Below are 16,455 nucleotides of genomic sequence, written 5' to 3' on the forward strand. Positions count from 1 at the left end.
AAGAGCTCTCAGAAGACCTACGATCAAGAATTGTTGACTTGCATGAAACTGGAAAGGGTTACAAAAGTATCTCCAAAAGCCTTGATGTTCATGTGTCCACGGTAAGACAGACTGTCTACAAATGGAGAAAGTTTAGCACTGTTGCTACTCTCTCTAGGCGTGGTCGTCCTGTAAAAATGACTGCAAGAGCACAGTGCAGAATGCTTCATGAGGTAAAGAAGAATCCTAGAGTGTCAGCTAAAGACCTACAGAAATCTCTGGCACATGCTAACATTTTTGTTGACACATCTACAATAAGGAAAACATTAAACAAGAATGGAGGACATGGGAGGACACCACGGAGGAAGCCATTGCTGTCCCAAAAAAATATTGCAGCACATTTTGAAGTTTGCAAAAGAGCACCTGGATGTTCCACAGCACTACTGGCAAAATATACTTTGGACAGATGAAACCAACATTGAGTTGTTTGGGAAGAACACACAACACTATGTGTGGAGAAAAAAAGGCACAGCACACCAACATCAAAACCTCATCCCCACTGTAAAACATGGCGGAGGGAGCATCATGGTTTGTGGCTGCTTTGCTGCCTCAGGGCCTGGACGGATTGTTGTCATTGATGGGAAAATGAATTCCAGAGTTTATCAAGACATTTTGCAGGAAAACGTACGACCATCTGTCCGCCAACTGAAGCTCTGCAGAGGATGGGTGATGCAACACGATAATGACCCAAAGCATACAAGTAATTCAACAAAAAAATGGCTTCAACAGCACAGAATATGCCTTCTGAAGTGGCCCAGTCAGAGTCCTGACCTCAACCCTATTGAAATGCTGTGGCATGACCTTAAGAGAGCAATTCACACCAGACATCCCAAGAATATTGCTACACTGAAACAGTTTTGTGAAGAGGAGTGGTCCAAAATTACTCCAAATCGTTATGCAGGTCTGATCTGCAACTACAGGAAAGGTTTGATTGAGGTTATTGCTGCCAAAGGAGGGTCAACCAGTTATTAAGTCCAAAGGTTCACATACTTTTTCCTCCCTGCACTGTGAATGTTTACATGTTATGTTCAATTAAACCATGGCAACATCTAATGTTTGTGTAGTATTATTTTAAGCAGACTGTGTTTTTCTATTGTTGTGACTTAGATGAAGTTCAGAGCACATTTTATGATCAATTCATGCAAAACTCCACATAATCCCAAGGGGTTCATATACTTTTTCTTGCAACTGTAGTCAGTTTGTGAAATTTTGCTGCATCCACTGATCAGGTGGTCGACTGTCTCATCTTTCTCATTGCATAGGCGGCATTTGCTGTTGGTGGTAACATGTTGAATTTTTGCCTTCGTGCAGTTTGTGGCTAGGGCTTGTTCTTGAGCTGCCAAAATAAAGCTTTCTGTTTCTTTTTTCAGTACTCCTGATCTTAGCCAGTTCCAAGTTAGTTTCTGGTCAGCTTTGCCTTCAATACTTTTCAAGTATTGGCCATGCAGAACTTTGCTTTTCCAATTTTCAGCTCGCTGCTCAATTACTTCTTTCTTATATTCTGCTTTTCTTTTAGTTGTCTTTAAAAAGCCTCCTTTATTTACTTCCTTAATCATTGGTTCTTCACTTTTCTGGATGTAATCATTCAAGCTGCGTTTTTCTTCTTCCTCAGTCTTCTTTACTTGTAGGAGTCCTCGACCACCCTCTGCTCTTGGTAAATACAATCGGTCAACATCACTTTTAGGGTGCAAGGCATGATTCATTGTCATAAGCTTCCTTGTTTTTCTGTCCAAATTGTCTAACTCCATCTGGGTCCAGTCAATTATTCCTGCAGAGTATCTAATCACAGGTATAGCCCAGGTATTTATGGCTTTTATGATGTTTCCTCCACTCAGTTTGGACATTAATATCTTACGAATTCGCCAAATGTACTTGGCTGAAGTTAATTCCTTGACTTTATTATGCATTAAGTCAGAGGCTTCTAAAATCCCCAAGTACTTGTAGCCTTCTTCAGATTTTACTGCCTTTATCATTTCTTCATTCTCTAGTTCTATTCTCTTCTATGATCTTGCCTGCTTTGGTTGCTATTGTTGCACATTTGTCAGTTCCAAACTGCATACCGATGTCTTGGCTGAATTCTTTTGTGTTTTCAATTAATAAATTCATTTCGGCTTCAAACAGCTTCAAATGATCCATGTACATCAAGTGCGAGATTTTCAGTCCTTTCTTTCCAAGTTCGTATCCACAGTTCATCTTCTTCAAAATGATTGTCAGTGGTAGCATTGAGAGTATAAAAAGTAGGGGTGAAAGGGCATCGCCCTGGAAAATGCCTCGTTTAATTTCAACTTCACCCAGTTCTTCATTAGCCATAAGTTTCGTTTTCCAGAGGTTCATTGAAGATTAATGAACTTATTATTATTATTATTATTATTATTATTATTATTATTATTTTAATCAAGCAGAAACTGGCAGTTTTGGAATTGAGATATTCAAATCACCATTATCTCTTCTTTTATTTTAAAAATATGAAGCTTGATAAATTTATAGAAGATTTTATGTTAATGGTGAAATAAAGCATTTTCATAGTTTTCTTGTGTAATTTGTATTTTCAGTCAGAATCTAAGATATATAATGGATCAGAAAAGGACATCCCTGCTTCCTCTCCCACTATCAAACTCACAAAGAAGGAGTCCCTTAAGGTGAGTTATTTTCAGTATTAGAATACCCAAATCTTCATATTACATCTTCCCCATAACATAATTAGTGGTAGATTTGGAAACTGTACTACGATACTTCAGCAAATATTATTTATTTGTTTGTTTGTATCCCACCTTTATTATTTTTAACTCAAGGCAGCAAACGTACCCAACACACCTTCCTCCTCCTATTTTCCCTACAACAGCCACCCCATGAGGTGAGCTGTGCTGAAAGAAAATGACTTGTCCAAAGTCACCCAGCTGGCTTTCATGGCTAAAGCAGGATTTAAACTCATGTTTTCCTGCTTTCCAGCCTGGTGCCTTAACAACAAAACCAAACTGGTTCTCACATAATTATGGCATATAAAAGTTATGCAACATATTCTTAACCATTTTTTTCATCAAATATTTATTACAGTCAAGGACCAATAGAATTAAAAATATTTAAGAGCATCTAATTAAAAATGTTAGAATAAAATAATAACAAATAAAATCAGTTAAAATCATAATTTGGCAGCCTATCTCTCAGTTGCACATAAACAGGAGTGTGTCCTAAACTATAATGTAATATTAATCCTTAAATAGTGAAAGCCTATAGTTATTAGATACTAAAATACAATAGGGTGATAATATCAAAAGATTTGGTGCATTATTAATTATATAAAATGGTTATGATGGATTATTCATCAAGTTCCGATGAATCTTTAGTGCTGCTGTGCAGAATCTAGCTACCTGCCCCGTGATTACAATCCATTCGTCTTTAAGCAACCGCTGAAGATAAATGGTATCAGAACAGCCAGGGATACCTATTAATTATAGGGAAAATACATTTTGTTCAAAGGACATGTCCAAAGGTTTCCATCTCTCCAGAATCACTGGGACAGAATCTTTTCTATTTGCCCTCTGGGACAGTTGAGGGGAGTACATGACATCATGCAAGCAAAAAGTCTTTCCGATGATTCACTATCTAACTAGTGTTAGACAACTGTCAGGGGTGGCAGTATATCTAATATAATCTGGAGTCAGAAACAGTGGAGCTTTCTCTGTCTGCTTGCCTCACTATATCCTCTATCCTTTGTCTCAGGCTTTGTTTTGCCTGGGTATAGTCCAATTGTGGGTGGAGAAAATCTAGTTTAGCAAGGTTGAACTCAACAGCCTTAATCCATGAAGAGGAGAATTTATCTTGGAGGATTAATGGTACAAGGCTTTAAGGAAAGAAATTAAGTTTTAGCCAAATATTTAAAGAAGCTATAGAGATTCAACCTTTATCAATTCTGTTCTCCAGGAGTAGGAGTGCGTTTAAAGCAAAAACAACGAAGCATCTGGAGAATTGCTCTAATAAGTTTGGATTGAACTCTTTCAACAAGACGTAAAACAAGAAACGGGGATCTGAGCAGGGTTCCGTAAAGAAGCTGTGCTAGTGAATTGGCCTTGGAAAGCTTAATTGCAACAGGAACATAGTATCCTTCATTTAGCAAAGCCAATCTTGGTTTTCTGGTAGTTTATGACTAATTTGTCATTATTACAAAACTGGACAAGGGTTCATAAGGCTTTCTTAAAACCTACAGGTGATCTGGAGAGAATTGCTGCATTGTTTGCATAGAGCAGCTAGCTAGGCAATATTATAATCCCCTATTTTGGGGTGAGGGGGGTGAGGATGTAGAAACCTGGTAATATATGAACTAGATTTATAAGACTGCAGATAGGATATGTACCAGTTTTAATCATTAGATTAAACTTGTGAGATATGCTGTCTGAAGTAATATCAGATATGACTTTTTCACCTCAGAAGGGCCACAGACAAAGTTTATCTCATTCATTCTCTCTTAAGAAGGAAAAAAAATCTATGGTCAGTTGCTAATTTAGCCATAGAAACTTATAGTTTTAAAGGGACCAAATTGATGAAAAACATTCCATTTTCACTCATAGATAATATTAACACCACAGATGAATAGACTGATGTGTTAAGAATATAAAATTATTCATCCTCTATCTACAGCTGTAGAAACGTTATAAGTGTCTTGCTTTGTATAGAACAATCACATATGTACAGTTGAGGACTATCGTTTTCCTTTGAATTTTGATTTTTTTTCTTTAAGTTTGAAAGGATTTTTAGAAATATTTTAGAGTGCTTGCTTTTGTAATCAAATTGCTAGAATCATCTTTGATGTTAGATTTCATAATTCAAAAAGGGATATGCCTTGATTAAAAAGAGGAAATAAGAGGGATAAGCACACAGTTAAATGAAGCCAGCAGTAAACTGGTGGTAGAGGCTATTCAAGGAATGATCCTAAAACTTACAGAAGGTACTGCTGACAATTCTGTTAAATTCAAATATATTTTAATTGTATGTGCTTATAGATTCCTGATAAATGTGTAATCTAGGGTAAACCTATCTGTTTATATAAACAATTTGAAAACATATAGATTTTTCACCTTGGATTAATTATGCTTTAGAGTCCATGTAAATGAACCTTAGTATTCTTGATAAGTTGTAAACATAGCTGAAAATTAAAGCCATTTATTCTTTTATATGAAATTGCCTGAAAAAGAACTTCTAGTAAGTTCTTTTGTTAGACTTCTTTTTTAAATGATTTTTTTCTGTATTTTAACAATTTTCAGTTGGACATTTATTTTTATTTTCAAATTGACTGGATTCACTAACTTCTTTCTATTTATTTGCTTTCTTTTCTCATTTCTCATTCATTCTTTACAGGTTCAAAAGAAAAATTATAGGGAAGAAAAGAAAAGAGCCACAAAAGAATTACTTAGCACTATCACAGACCCATCAGTCATTGTTATGGCTGATTGGCTGAAGGTAAGAAATTGAGATAAATGAAAAGCTGTAATTGCTGAATGTTTAATCTACAAGAAAACAAAAGAATTAAAATTGTATTTAACTGCTACTGTTTACTACTAGTAGGAAATATATTAATTGTATCCCAGAGGTTTAATACTCAATACATAGAAACCCAGGGAGAGATTTAGCTTGCTTTAACATGGTTCCATAGTTACAGCAAATCTACAGTGATTAATTGTGTTGATAATCTCCCTATGTTAAATATGATATTAACAGAAAGATATTCCCATTAATAACAAGCATCTGAAGTATCACTGATGTACTGAAATTTAAAAATACAGTTGCAAGAAAAAGTATGTAAACCCCTTGGAATTATGTGGAGTTTTGCATGAATTGGTCATAAATTGTGCTCTGAACTTCATCTAAGTCACAATAGAAAAACACAGTCTGCTTAAAATAATACTACACAAACATTAGATGTTGCCATGGTTTAATTGAACATAACATGTAAACATTCACAGTGCAGAGAGGAAAAAGTATATGAGCCCCTAGCCTAATGACTTCTCCAAGAGCTAACTGGAGCCAGGAGTGAGCCAACCTTGACTCCAATCAGTGTGATGATATTGGATGTGTTGCTGACAGCTGTCCTGCCCTTTAAAAATACACACTTGTTTTGGGTTTACTGGTTTAAAGAAGCACGCATGATGTGAACCACGCCTTGCAGAAAAGAGCTCTCAGAAGACCTACGATCAAGAATTGTTGACTTGCATGAAGCTGGAAAGGGTTACAAAAGTATCTCCAAAAGCCTTGATGTTCATGTGTCCACGGTAAGACAGACTGTCTACAAATGGAGAAAGTTTAGCACTGTTGCTACTCTCTCTAGGCGTGGTCGTCCTGTAAAAATGACTGCAAGAGCACAGTGCAGAATGCTTCATGAGGTAAAGAAGAATTCTAGAGTGTCAGCTAAAGACCTACAGAAATCTCTGGCATATGCTAACATTTTTGTTGACACATCTACAATAAGGAAAACATTAAACAAGAATGGAGGACATGGGCGGACACCACGGAGGAAGCTAATGCTGTCCAAAAAAAATATTGCAGCACGTTTGAAGTTTGCAAAAGAGCACCTGGATGTTCCACAGCACTACTGGCAAAATATATTGTGGACATAGGAAACCAACATTGAGTTGTTTAGGGAGAACACACAACACTATGTGTGGAGAAAAAAAGGCACAGCACACCAACATCAAAACCTCATCCCCACTGTAAAACATGGCGGAGGGAGCATCATGGTTTGTGGCTGCTTTGCTGCCTCAGGGCCTGGACGGATTGTTGTCATTGATGGGAAAATGAATTCCAGAGTTTATCAAGACATTTTGCAGGAAAATGTACGACCATCTGTCCGCCAACTGAAGCTCTGCAGAGGATGGGTGATGCAACAGGACAATGACCCAAAGCATACAAGTAATTCAACAAAAAAAATGGCTTCAACAGGACAGAATATGCCTTCTGGAGTGGCCCAGTCAGAGTCCTGACCTCAACCCTATTGAAATGCTGTGGCATGACCTTAAGAGAGCAATTCACACCAGAGATCCCAAGAATATTGCTACACTGAAACAGTTTTGTGAAGAGGAATGGTCCAAAATTACTCCAGATCGTTGTGCAGGTCTGATCTGCAACTACAGGAAACGTTTGGTTGAAGTTATTGCTGCCAAAGGAGGGTCAACCAGTTATTAAGTCCAAAGGTTCACATACTTTTTCCTCCCTGCACTGTGAATGTTTACATGTTATGTTCAATTAAACCATGGCAACATCTAATGTTTGGGTAGTATTAATTTAAGCAGACTGTGTTTTTCTATTGTTGTGACTTAGATGAAGTTCAGAGCACATTTTATGACCAATTCATGCAAAACTCCACGTACTCCCAAGGGGTTTACATACTTTTTCTTGCAACTATAGTTTTCTTATTTTCTTTTTTTTTCTTGTTTACATGTGATGGTGTAAAATGTTATGATTTCATTGTGTAAAAACCAGTGATGCTGTCAGATCTGCCATTTTCAGCATACTCTGCTTTGCTGGCATCCTGCCATAAAATATGGGGGGGGAGGAGAGTTTGGGGAGTTAGGATGGGAGAATGACAGAGTGACAGGAATCAGAAGTGTCAATTCGGAATAGACCGGCCGATCAAGGGTGGAGCTGTGAGAACGGAATGCAAAACTCCACCAAAAAGGCGCTAAGCCTCAAGGCCATTCCCAAAACATCTAATTCAAATATCTTTGAACTGAACTGACTGACTGGCCAAGGGGGGAAGGCCAGGGAAAAGGGGAAAATGCAGGCTTTGTATGGGAATATTCAGATCCAGCTTTGCTTATGCTCTAACCACTTGGCTTTGGTAAAAGTAAACTTTTCAATTCAAAAAATGGAGTTAATGGTCTTTATTTTCTAAATGCTCAAGTCAGACAAACCTGATAGATGGTATGAATAAATAAAAGATTGTGAATGGAATATGGGGATCAGATAATCCAAGCTATTTAGTATTAATGTTTTTTTCCTATCATAAAAATATTAAGTAACCCTGGTCAATGACATATGTAACCTGGGATGTTACTATTCAAAATATAATTTTCTACATAGATTAAAATAAAAAAGCATTTACATTCTACCCTACTCTTTGTTCAGATCACTCAGGGCACCATTTTATTTCTACAGCGGTACTCAGAATTAGAGTTAGAGAGATTTGCTCAGGGCAATCATTCAAAGAGTTACCAGATATCTGGACAAGGAAAGGAAGATATGGACAATTGCAGAGCAGAGTAAATGGGAGGGAAAAGAAAGAACTCACACTGTTTAATGTTTATATTTACATTCATTGGAGAGGAAGGGAGTACAAGTAAGTAAACAGGCACCCATTGGTAAATACATATTGAGAGGAATGTCTTACCAGCTGCTGTTAACCTAGTGTCCTCACAACTGTGAGTCACCTGCCAGTTGTGAGGCAAATGCCTTCAGCTTGTTACTGAATTCTTAATTTTAGGAAGAGTTTGTTAACTTGCAGTCAGCACTTTAAAAAGCTAAACTAGATGTTGAACCTGAGGACAAAAAGAGGATATGTCCTCCTTTTGCTTGACATCTAGCAATCCTGAAATTAAATCGGAATTCACATTTACTCTTCTATTGATTGCCTGGCCTGAACTGATATCAATTTTCCCTTTTTTGAGATATTGGAGTTACCCAAATACTTACTGTATGTAGTATCTGAGGGTAGCTTTATGAGCATTGCTACTTCTCTAGAATTTAAAATAATTTTATAATTCTGAACTTGTTATATATTTTGTAAAATCATGTTTTTGCCTGGGAGTAAGAGACTGAAAAATACTAGAAATAATAATTAGATATATTTTTCTTTCTCCCCTTTTCTTTTTCTTTCTTTTTTTTCTGGGAAGATTCGTGGTACATTGAAAAGTTGGACCAAACTTTGGTGCGTGTTGAAACCAGGAGTATTGCTAATTTATAAAACACCTAAAAATGGCCAGTGGGTGGGAACAGTACTTCTGAATGCTTGTGAACTCATTGAGCGGCCTTCAAAAAAGGATGGATTCTGTTTCAAACTTTTCCATCCTTTGGAACAGTCTATCTGGGCTGTTAAGGTAAGTGAGCTTGTATTCTTAATGGAGTTCGTGCCAACAGAATATTATGTGACATTAAAACTCTCTGCATCATTAATGAATTCAAAATGCTTTTCAGTTGTTATAGATTGGTCCAAAAAAATATTTATTTTATAAAGTTGTCTGATCAGCCTAAAACTCTAAAGTTCAGCTATTCAGTTGCTTTGCATAGTTAATGAAGATTGAAAAGGGAGATCTGACTTTTTACTATGGATGGCAGGCAGACAGTTGTTAGCATTTCTTATTTCTATTAACCTATGATTCCTATTATGGCACAATCATAGATTTTAACAGTGCAAGACTTCCAATATTAAACTGTTTAGTAGTGCTTTATTAAATTTCCATCAGACATGTTGCTTATATTACATTGTATCTCATTTTTAAAAATAAAATCACCTCTTTCTGCTAATTGGACAATAAAAATAAATAAATATAGAACTGCATCCATATTTACGGTATTTGGGTGCAAGTATCTGTAAATGCAAATTCACTTTTGCTAATTCTGTTATGGTTGAGCTGCTTCTCAATTTCTATGGGGAAATAAGCATTCAGATGGAGTTGTCCTTGCGGTTCTTTCCATCAACTTTTGTTTATTTAAAAGTCTTATTGCTAATATATTTTGCTTATTTTTCATCCAAAACTGAATGGGCCATATAGAGTTTCTTAAAGCCACTATACTATGTTAAGGAGGAAGATATTTTTCAAATGTTTACATTTGCTTTTGAGGGTGCAGTGAATGGGAAAGTAAAGACTCAACTTGATCTCAAATCTTGATGATTATATCTGGGGTTTTTTTTTAAACAACATAGAATAAATACTGCAGTTTATCATATTTTGTGATTTTCCTGTCTAGCCAGTAGTCACAAGTGGTTCATTTATACAGTTTTTAATCTGAATATAATTTGTTTAGCATTGAATAACATCCAAGGTTGGCTTGTACTGCCATCTGGTGAACTAGGAAAAGGGCACTTATAAGACCCAGTGAAAAATTATGTCTACATCATTGCTTGCTGGTAAAACCATTTTTTTTAAAAAAAGCAGATAATTTATGATTTATTATTTATTTATTTAATTTTTATACCGCCCTTCTCCCGAAGGACTCAGGGCGGTGAACAGTCAAAATAACATACATATAAAATGTGAAATAAAGCAATTTAAAATGATTAAACCAGTTTGGCTCATCGGTTAAGAATCTTCAGCATAAAGATTTAGAACAATTAGAAGAGATTTATGCCAGCCCGGCTTGGTGAAACAGAAAGGTCTTAAGTGCACGATGGAAAGTACGGAGATCTGGGATCATTCATATCCCTGGGGGTATCCTGTTCCAAAGGGTAAGCGCCTCCACAGAAAAGGCTCTTCCTCTGGGAACCACCAGCTGACATTGCTTTAGTGACGGCACCCTGAGGAGGCCCACTCTGTGGGAGCATACTGGTTAGTGGGAGGTTATCGGTTGCAGAAGGTGGTCTCATAGGTACCCAGGTCCTAAGCCATGGAACACTTTAAAGGTAAGAACCAACACCTTGAAGCGCACTCGGAAGACCACCGGGAGCCAGTGCAGCTCGCGTAGGAGAGGTGTTACATGTGAGTGCCATGTCGTTCCCAATATCACCCGCACAGCTGCATTCTGGACCAGTTGGAGCCTCCGTGTGCACCTCAAGTGGAGCCCCATGTAGAGAGCATTACAGTAGTCCAGATGGGATGTGACGAGGGCATGAGTGACTGTGTATAAGGAGTCCCGATCTAGAAAGGGTCGCAACTGGCGAATCAGGCGAACCTGATAGAAAGCTCCCCTGGCCACGGCCGTCATATACTCTTCTAAAGACAGCCGCGTGTCCAGGAGGACATCCAAGTTGCGAGCCCTCTCCGTGGGGGCCAATGACTCGCCCCCAATAGTCAATGATGGTATCAACTGGCTATATCGGGACTCCTTGAGTAGATTGAATGCAAGTTGATCTAAAATACAATCACATTAATATTGTTTTGTATTTTAAGGGCCCTAAAGGTGAAGCTGTTGGCTCTATAACACAGCCATTGCCCAGTAGTTACTTAATTATTCGAGCAGCTTCGGAATCAGATGGTAAGCATTTATTTTGTCTTTCATGATCAATTTTTTAATTGAGGTTACTTGAGCTAAGTGCCATTGAGAATGGAATTTTAAACTTTTGAACAATATATACGGTACATATTATGAATATTGTTTTAAGTTTTCTTAAGTGATATGTTTTATTTCAAATGGAGAAGCAAATGAACCATTTTTTAAATTCCAACCAATTACTAGAATTGAGGGATGATAAAGGTAGCCTCTCAAATCAGTATCCATATTTTGCTGTATAAGCTAATTAGATAGCACATAAGCACCACTCAATAACTCCTCCTAACACAGGAACATTGTTAGGCAATTGGATATACATGGCTTTATTTTCCTGAAGCAATTTTATAGCCATACCTTGTTTTATTGCACTTTACTTTATTGCATTTTGCAGGTACTACTTCTTCCTAGCATTATTCCTGCACTATGGCAGGGTCCGCTTGCCCTTTGTAGATAATATATATTATCTATAAAGGGCAAGCGGACCCTGCCATATATATAAAGATCCTCCACCAGCAAAAAGATTATGACCCACTGAAGACTTATGATTAGCACTTTTTAGCAATAAAGTAGTTTTTTAATTAAGGTATGCATGTTTTTTTAGACATAATATTATAGCACACTTAATAGACTTCAGTATAGTGTAAATATAAGTTTTATATGCACTGGAAAACCAGAAAAAATTGTATGACTCACTTTATTGCAATATTGGCATTATTGTGGTGGTCTGGAACAGCAGTGGTAATATCTCTCAGTTCTTATTATTAGGATTTTTTTCTAATATCCAGCCAAAGTCTGCTTCCTTCTCATTTAAACCCTTTGTTTCTTTTCCCATCTTTTAGACCAGTTCTGCCCATCTTCTACCTGAGAGCCCTTCAGATACTTGAAGACTAATGTCATGTCTCCCTCCGGTCTTTTCTTCTATAGGTTAAACACACCCCAACACCTCCGGCAATTCCTCATTACTTTTTTTACTTCAAAGTCTATTATCATCTTTATTTACTCCATTTTGTTAGTAGTCTTATTAAAATGTGGAACTAAAATTAGAAACAAAGTTGATTCTGACCAATCATAATAGAAAAGAATTATGATTTTCTTTCCACTTGACATTATACTTCGGTTAATACAATCCAGGATTGCTTTTTGGTTGCTTTAAGCTGTATTACAGAATTGGTTCATAGGCAACTCATGATCCATCAAGACACTCAGATATATTGGCATATATTCCTTTTCCCTGCCCCCCATGAATTCTATACTCACGGCTTTGATATTTCCTAGGATAATACATTTGTCTCTCTTGAAATTCAATTTCCTAATTTTTGTTCTATGTTCAGCTTTTCAGGTCTTTATGAACGTTGATGTTTCCAAAGTGATTGCAGTCATCCCATCCTATATTTCTGCTGTCTGCAAACTTGATAATTCTACTTTCTAACCATTTTAATCATCTATAAATATTTTGAATTGCATAGGTTATAGAATAGAGTTACTTGACACTTCTCCAACTTGACGAGGGATCATTGACATTAGGTGCACGTTCTGCTTAGGATCACTTTAGGAAGAATACTAAAGCAAAGTAGAAGTTATTCTGTCCTTTCTTTGTCACATGTTACTGTCCTATTATTCTCTCCAAGAAGTAAGCCCACCTTCACATTTTCCTTCATTTTACTACTGACATGGTCAGAAAAACCACTTTTTATTGCTTTTAGCTTTTCTTGCAAGTTGATTCTTGATTCTTTTCTGTAGCCTTCCTGCAATACTAATTATTTGCTGGTAAATTGTCTTGGTGTTATATCCATCTTTCTTTTTTTCTCCCGATTCATTATTTTATTGCTACATTAAATCTCTGTTTTCTGCTTCGACTATAATCTCAATTTTAATATATTTTATTTTAATATATATTTGAAAGAACAAACAATAAAAAAGAATGAAAAAAGATCAATTTTTGCATATGTTCCTTTTAATTTTTAGCTTAGTGGAAAGATTTCTACATATCCACAATGATGTCCTAACCACCCCCTTTTTTCCCCTCTAGAATATTAGGCAATTGTACTGATTTTTTAAACATTACCAGTGTCAACTTGCAAAGCATTCCTGGCCTGGTCTCGAGTTGCCATAGGCAAGGGGAATGGGAAACTAACGATGTATTTATGATTTAATTAGGGCATCAGTACCCTGACACCCAGCTTTTCAGTGCTAACTTTGACTTGCAGATTTATCTCTATTGGATCCTACCTACTATTAGTTAAAGTTTGTTGAAATTGGTGCTTGTGAAATCTAATGTGCATATACGATTATTCTCTAATTTTTGTAAAACAGGCAGAGTTAAGAATGAGTTATATTACTGATTCAGTCTGACTCGAATTTGTATGTAATTCGAGCAAACAAAAAATATTTTCTAGTATTAAAAAGCTTTGCTCAATATTATACATTAGCGTTCCCCCAAACTTTTCAGGTTGGTGGCCTGGCGCAGGGGGCAAGAGGGGATGGTTTTGTGTGAGGGGCAGGCGTGCGTGCATATGCGTGCATACAGCTTTAGTTGTGTGAGCGCAGGCATGTGTGCCCACCACTCGCACAAGTGCTGCTGCGAGCGCTGGCGCCCACTGGCGCCCACTGTTAGCACACATGGGGCTGCATGCATGCATGTCAACCCACCCCTCATGCAGTCTGGTTGCAAATAGGTCACCACCCTGTAGTGGGCCGTGGCCCACAGGTTCGGGACCCCTGTTATACGTAAAACTGACAAATACTTGAAATGCAAATTCCCCTGTTGTGCTTTCCCTATTTTAAATATTATACTCTAAAACATATTTATCTTTAGGTAGATGTTGGATGGATGCATTGGAACTAGCTTTAAAGTGTTCAAGTTTGCTCAAACGTACAATGATTAGAGAAGGTAAAGAACATGAACTGAATTTAGCAGATAGTACACATGTTTCATTCTATGGCCTGCTGCGTGCAAACAACGTTCACAGCACTGAAAGTTTCCCGTAAGTCCATAATGTTTGTTTGTTTATTAAACCATAGCTTGTCCTTCATGATTCATAGGAATTATCTTTGAGAAGGGTAAAGGTTGTATATGTTGTTTTTTGTCTTCAATTTCCAAATTAGATTTTTGTTATAAAAATCATACAAGAAAGCATTTTAGCCCTACACCAATGGTAATTTTTCATCTGTTTCTGTGTCCTAATATTTTCTATTGTGCTATCCTTATTTACTATAATTAATGTATAGAATCCATGTTTTAGAATGGTATGGTTATTGCATCTTTTCTTAAGTTATCATAATAGAAAAATATTGATATTACATTAAATCATGTTCTCATATATGAGGTTTATATGACTTATTTATCCGCCAGGTGGGGTATTATTTTTAGTCAGTTTAAATCCTGTGGAATATGTTTACTTATATTGACCAAGAGGAGGCAATATGTGACCAGTTTTGCCTTATTTAGGACTCATCCCAATAACATCTGATGAGTCTCAAATAAGAATAAAAGCAGTAATGGTTTTCAATATAAGTAGATAGCTAATTTATACCACTGTTATTTCCTAAGCAATATTTTATTTTCTATCCTATGCTGATAACCTATAATTTTATACTTATTCTGTAGTATAGCTATAGCTTTTTATGCTATACTAATTTCTTTATCCTTCCCAGGAAGTTCTAACTCAGTTTCTTGCATTGTACCAACTACATATCTAATAATATCCTCTTCTTCCATGATGGAAGAAAGAACAGAATAGGCACCAAAAGCTGATTGAATGAGAAGGAGGAATTGCTCTACCTAAAATCTGCCCATGTGGCTCTTGGGGGATTTGAAGTAGTCTTAACACCAAGATCAAGGAAAAGGCCTGGCGATGATATTGTATGAAAATTGGATGATAGCCAAATAAATGGCTATATAATAAATTTGGCTATATAATAAATATAATAAATTTGTGGAGATACGTTGTTTTATTGTGGCTGTACACCGCCCTGAGTCCTTCGGGAGAAGGGCGGTATAAAAATTCAATTAATTAATTAATTAATTAATAGTTCATAGGTAGCCAGAAGTAAGGTGCAGTATTTTATGTTGGGTTCTATGAAACAGTGTACTAGTGAGGTAGCTCACCTATCACCTCCAACCTGCTGCAGATTCTTCCTTGGGCATGTAATCTGAATAGATTGGGAATTGACAAACATGCTCTTACTCCAGGTCAACATGTATTTGAAACATACAAAGGACAGTGTCTTAGATCTGTTTTTGACCTCCATGCAATTAATATATGATCTGAAGTGGAAGACAATAGCATTCCTTTGTCATAGTCAGATCACTCATACTCACCTTCTATTAACCTCTGTATGGTAGATGCCATAAGATTAAATTGAGAAGTTTCCCTGCAGTCAGGTGAGTATCTACATTAGGCACTTAGTCATGTTCTGGAATACAGAGGAAATAAAAGCATGGTTATTTGCATTTAGTAGCATAGACTGTGGTAATTTTTGGAGAATCTATGAGGCTTGTGGTGGGGAAGAAGAAATGGAACCTTTCAGTGTGGAGTACTCCAGAATTCAGCTTGCTTCCTTATTTTTCTTCAGTCTTTGTGTGTTTTCTAGAGTCTTGGATGGGGTAGAACAAAAAGACTGAATCCCAACAAAACAGAATTGCTTTTCGTAAAATAGCACATAGGACCATTAATGTTCCATCTGTGATCTTGATAGATTATCTGAAAGACCAGTGATAACTCAGAAAGTTCTTCTGGGCTCTAGGCTCTTGCTAGAATAGCAGGTACTAATGTGGCCATCAAAACTGGTCTGCCATTGTGATCTGTTGGGCAAGAAAGCTTTGTAGACAATTACTGAACAAACTACTACAATTGAATCTATAAGGGGCTTTCTTTGAAGATAATTTGGAAGCTGCAGCTGAAATGGAATGTGGCTTCCTAAATGTTGACGGATGCAAACAAGTTTAGCAGAGTAATATCTATGCTAAGGAATTGTGTTGATCGCCACTAAGTTTTCAGTTCCATCTCAAAGTATATAAAACCTGTATAGTTTGGATCCTTGCTACCTTCAGGGCCATCTTCTTTAGTTGAAATTTGTCTGACAACTACCTGTCAGAGGGAGAACTACAGGTCCCTAAGCTGAGAAATCAAAGGATAGGGGCCTGGAGAATGACATTCTGCATAGCAGTTGTAGCAGCTTGCCCCTTATTAAAATGGTGCTGTTCTACAGAGCCTTTGATGT

The 16,455-nt window shown here is 36.8% G+C and overlaps 1 protein-coding gene across 6 annotated transcripts in view; it reads left to right on the forward strand.

Moving 5' to 3' along the window:
* Positions 1–16,455, forward strand: part of OSBPL8 (oxysterol binding protein like 8) — a 125,946-nt gene that overhangs the window by 63,001 nt on the left and 46,490 nt on the right. For all 6 annotated transcript variants that reach the window (XM_087874084.1, XM_034402741.3, XM_034402740.3 and 3 more), the window contains 5 exons: positions 2,592–2,678; positions 5,392–5,493; positions 8,919–9,122; positions 11,133–11,217; positions 14,048–14,216. In XM_087874084.1, coding sequence (XP_087730210.1) covers positions 2,592–2,678; positions 5,392–5,493; positions 8,919–9,122; positions 11,133–11,217; positions 14,048–14,216 — 647 coding nt within the window. The remainder of the gene's footprint in view (positions 1–2,591; positions 2,679–5,391; positions 5,494–8,918; positions 9,123–11,132; positions 11,218–14,047; positions 14,217–16,455) is intronic.

The sequence above is a fragment of the Pantherophis guttatus genome, chromosome 7 (genome assembly GCF_059756535.1).
Source record: "Pantherophis guttatus breed Tessera chromosome 7, ASM5975653v1, whole genome shotgun sequence".
Taxonomy (NCBI): domain Eukaryota; kingdom Metazoa; phylum Chordata; class Lepidosauria; order Squamata; family Colubridae; genus Pantherophis; species Pantherophis guttatus.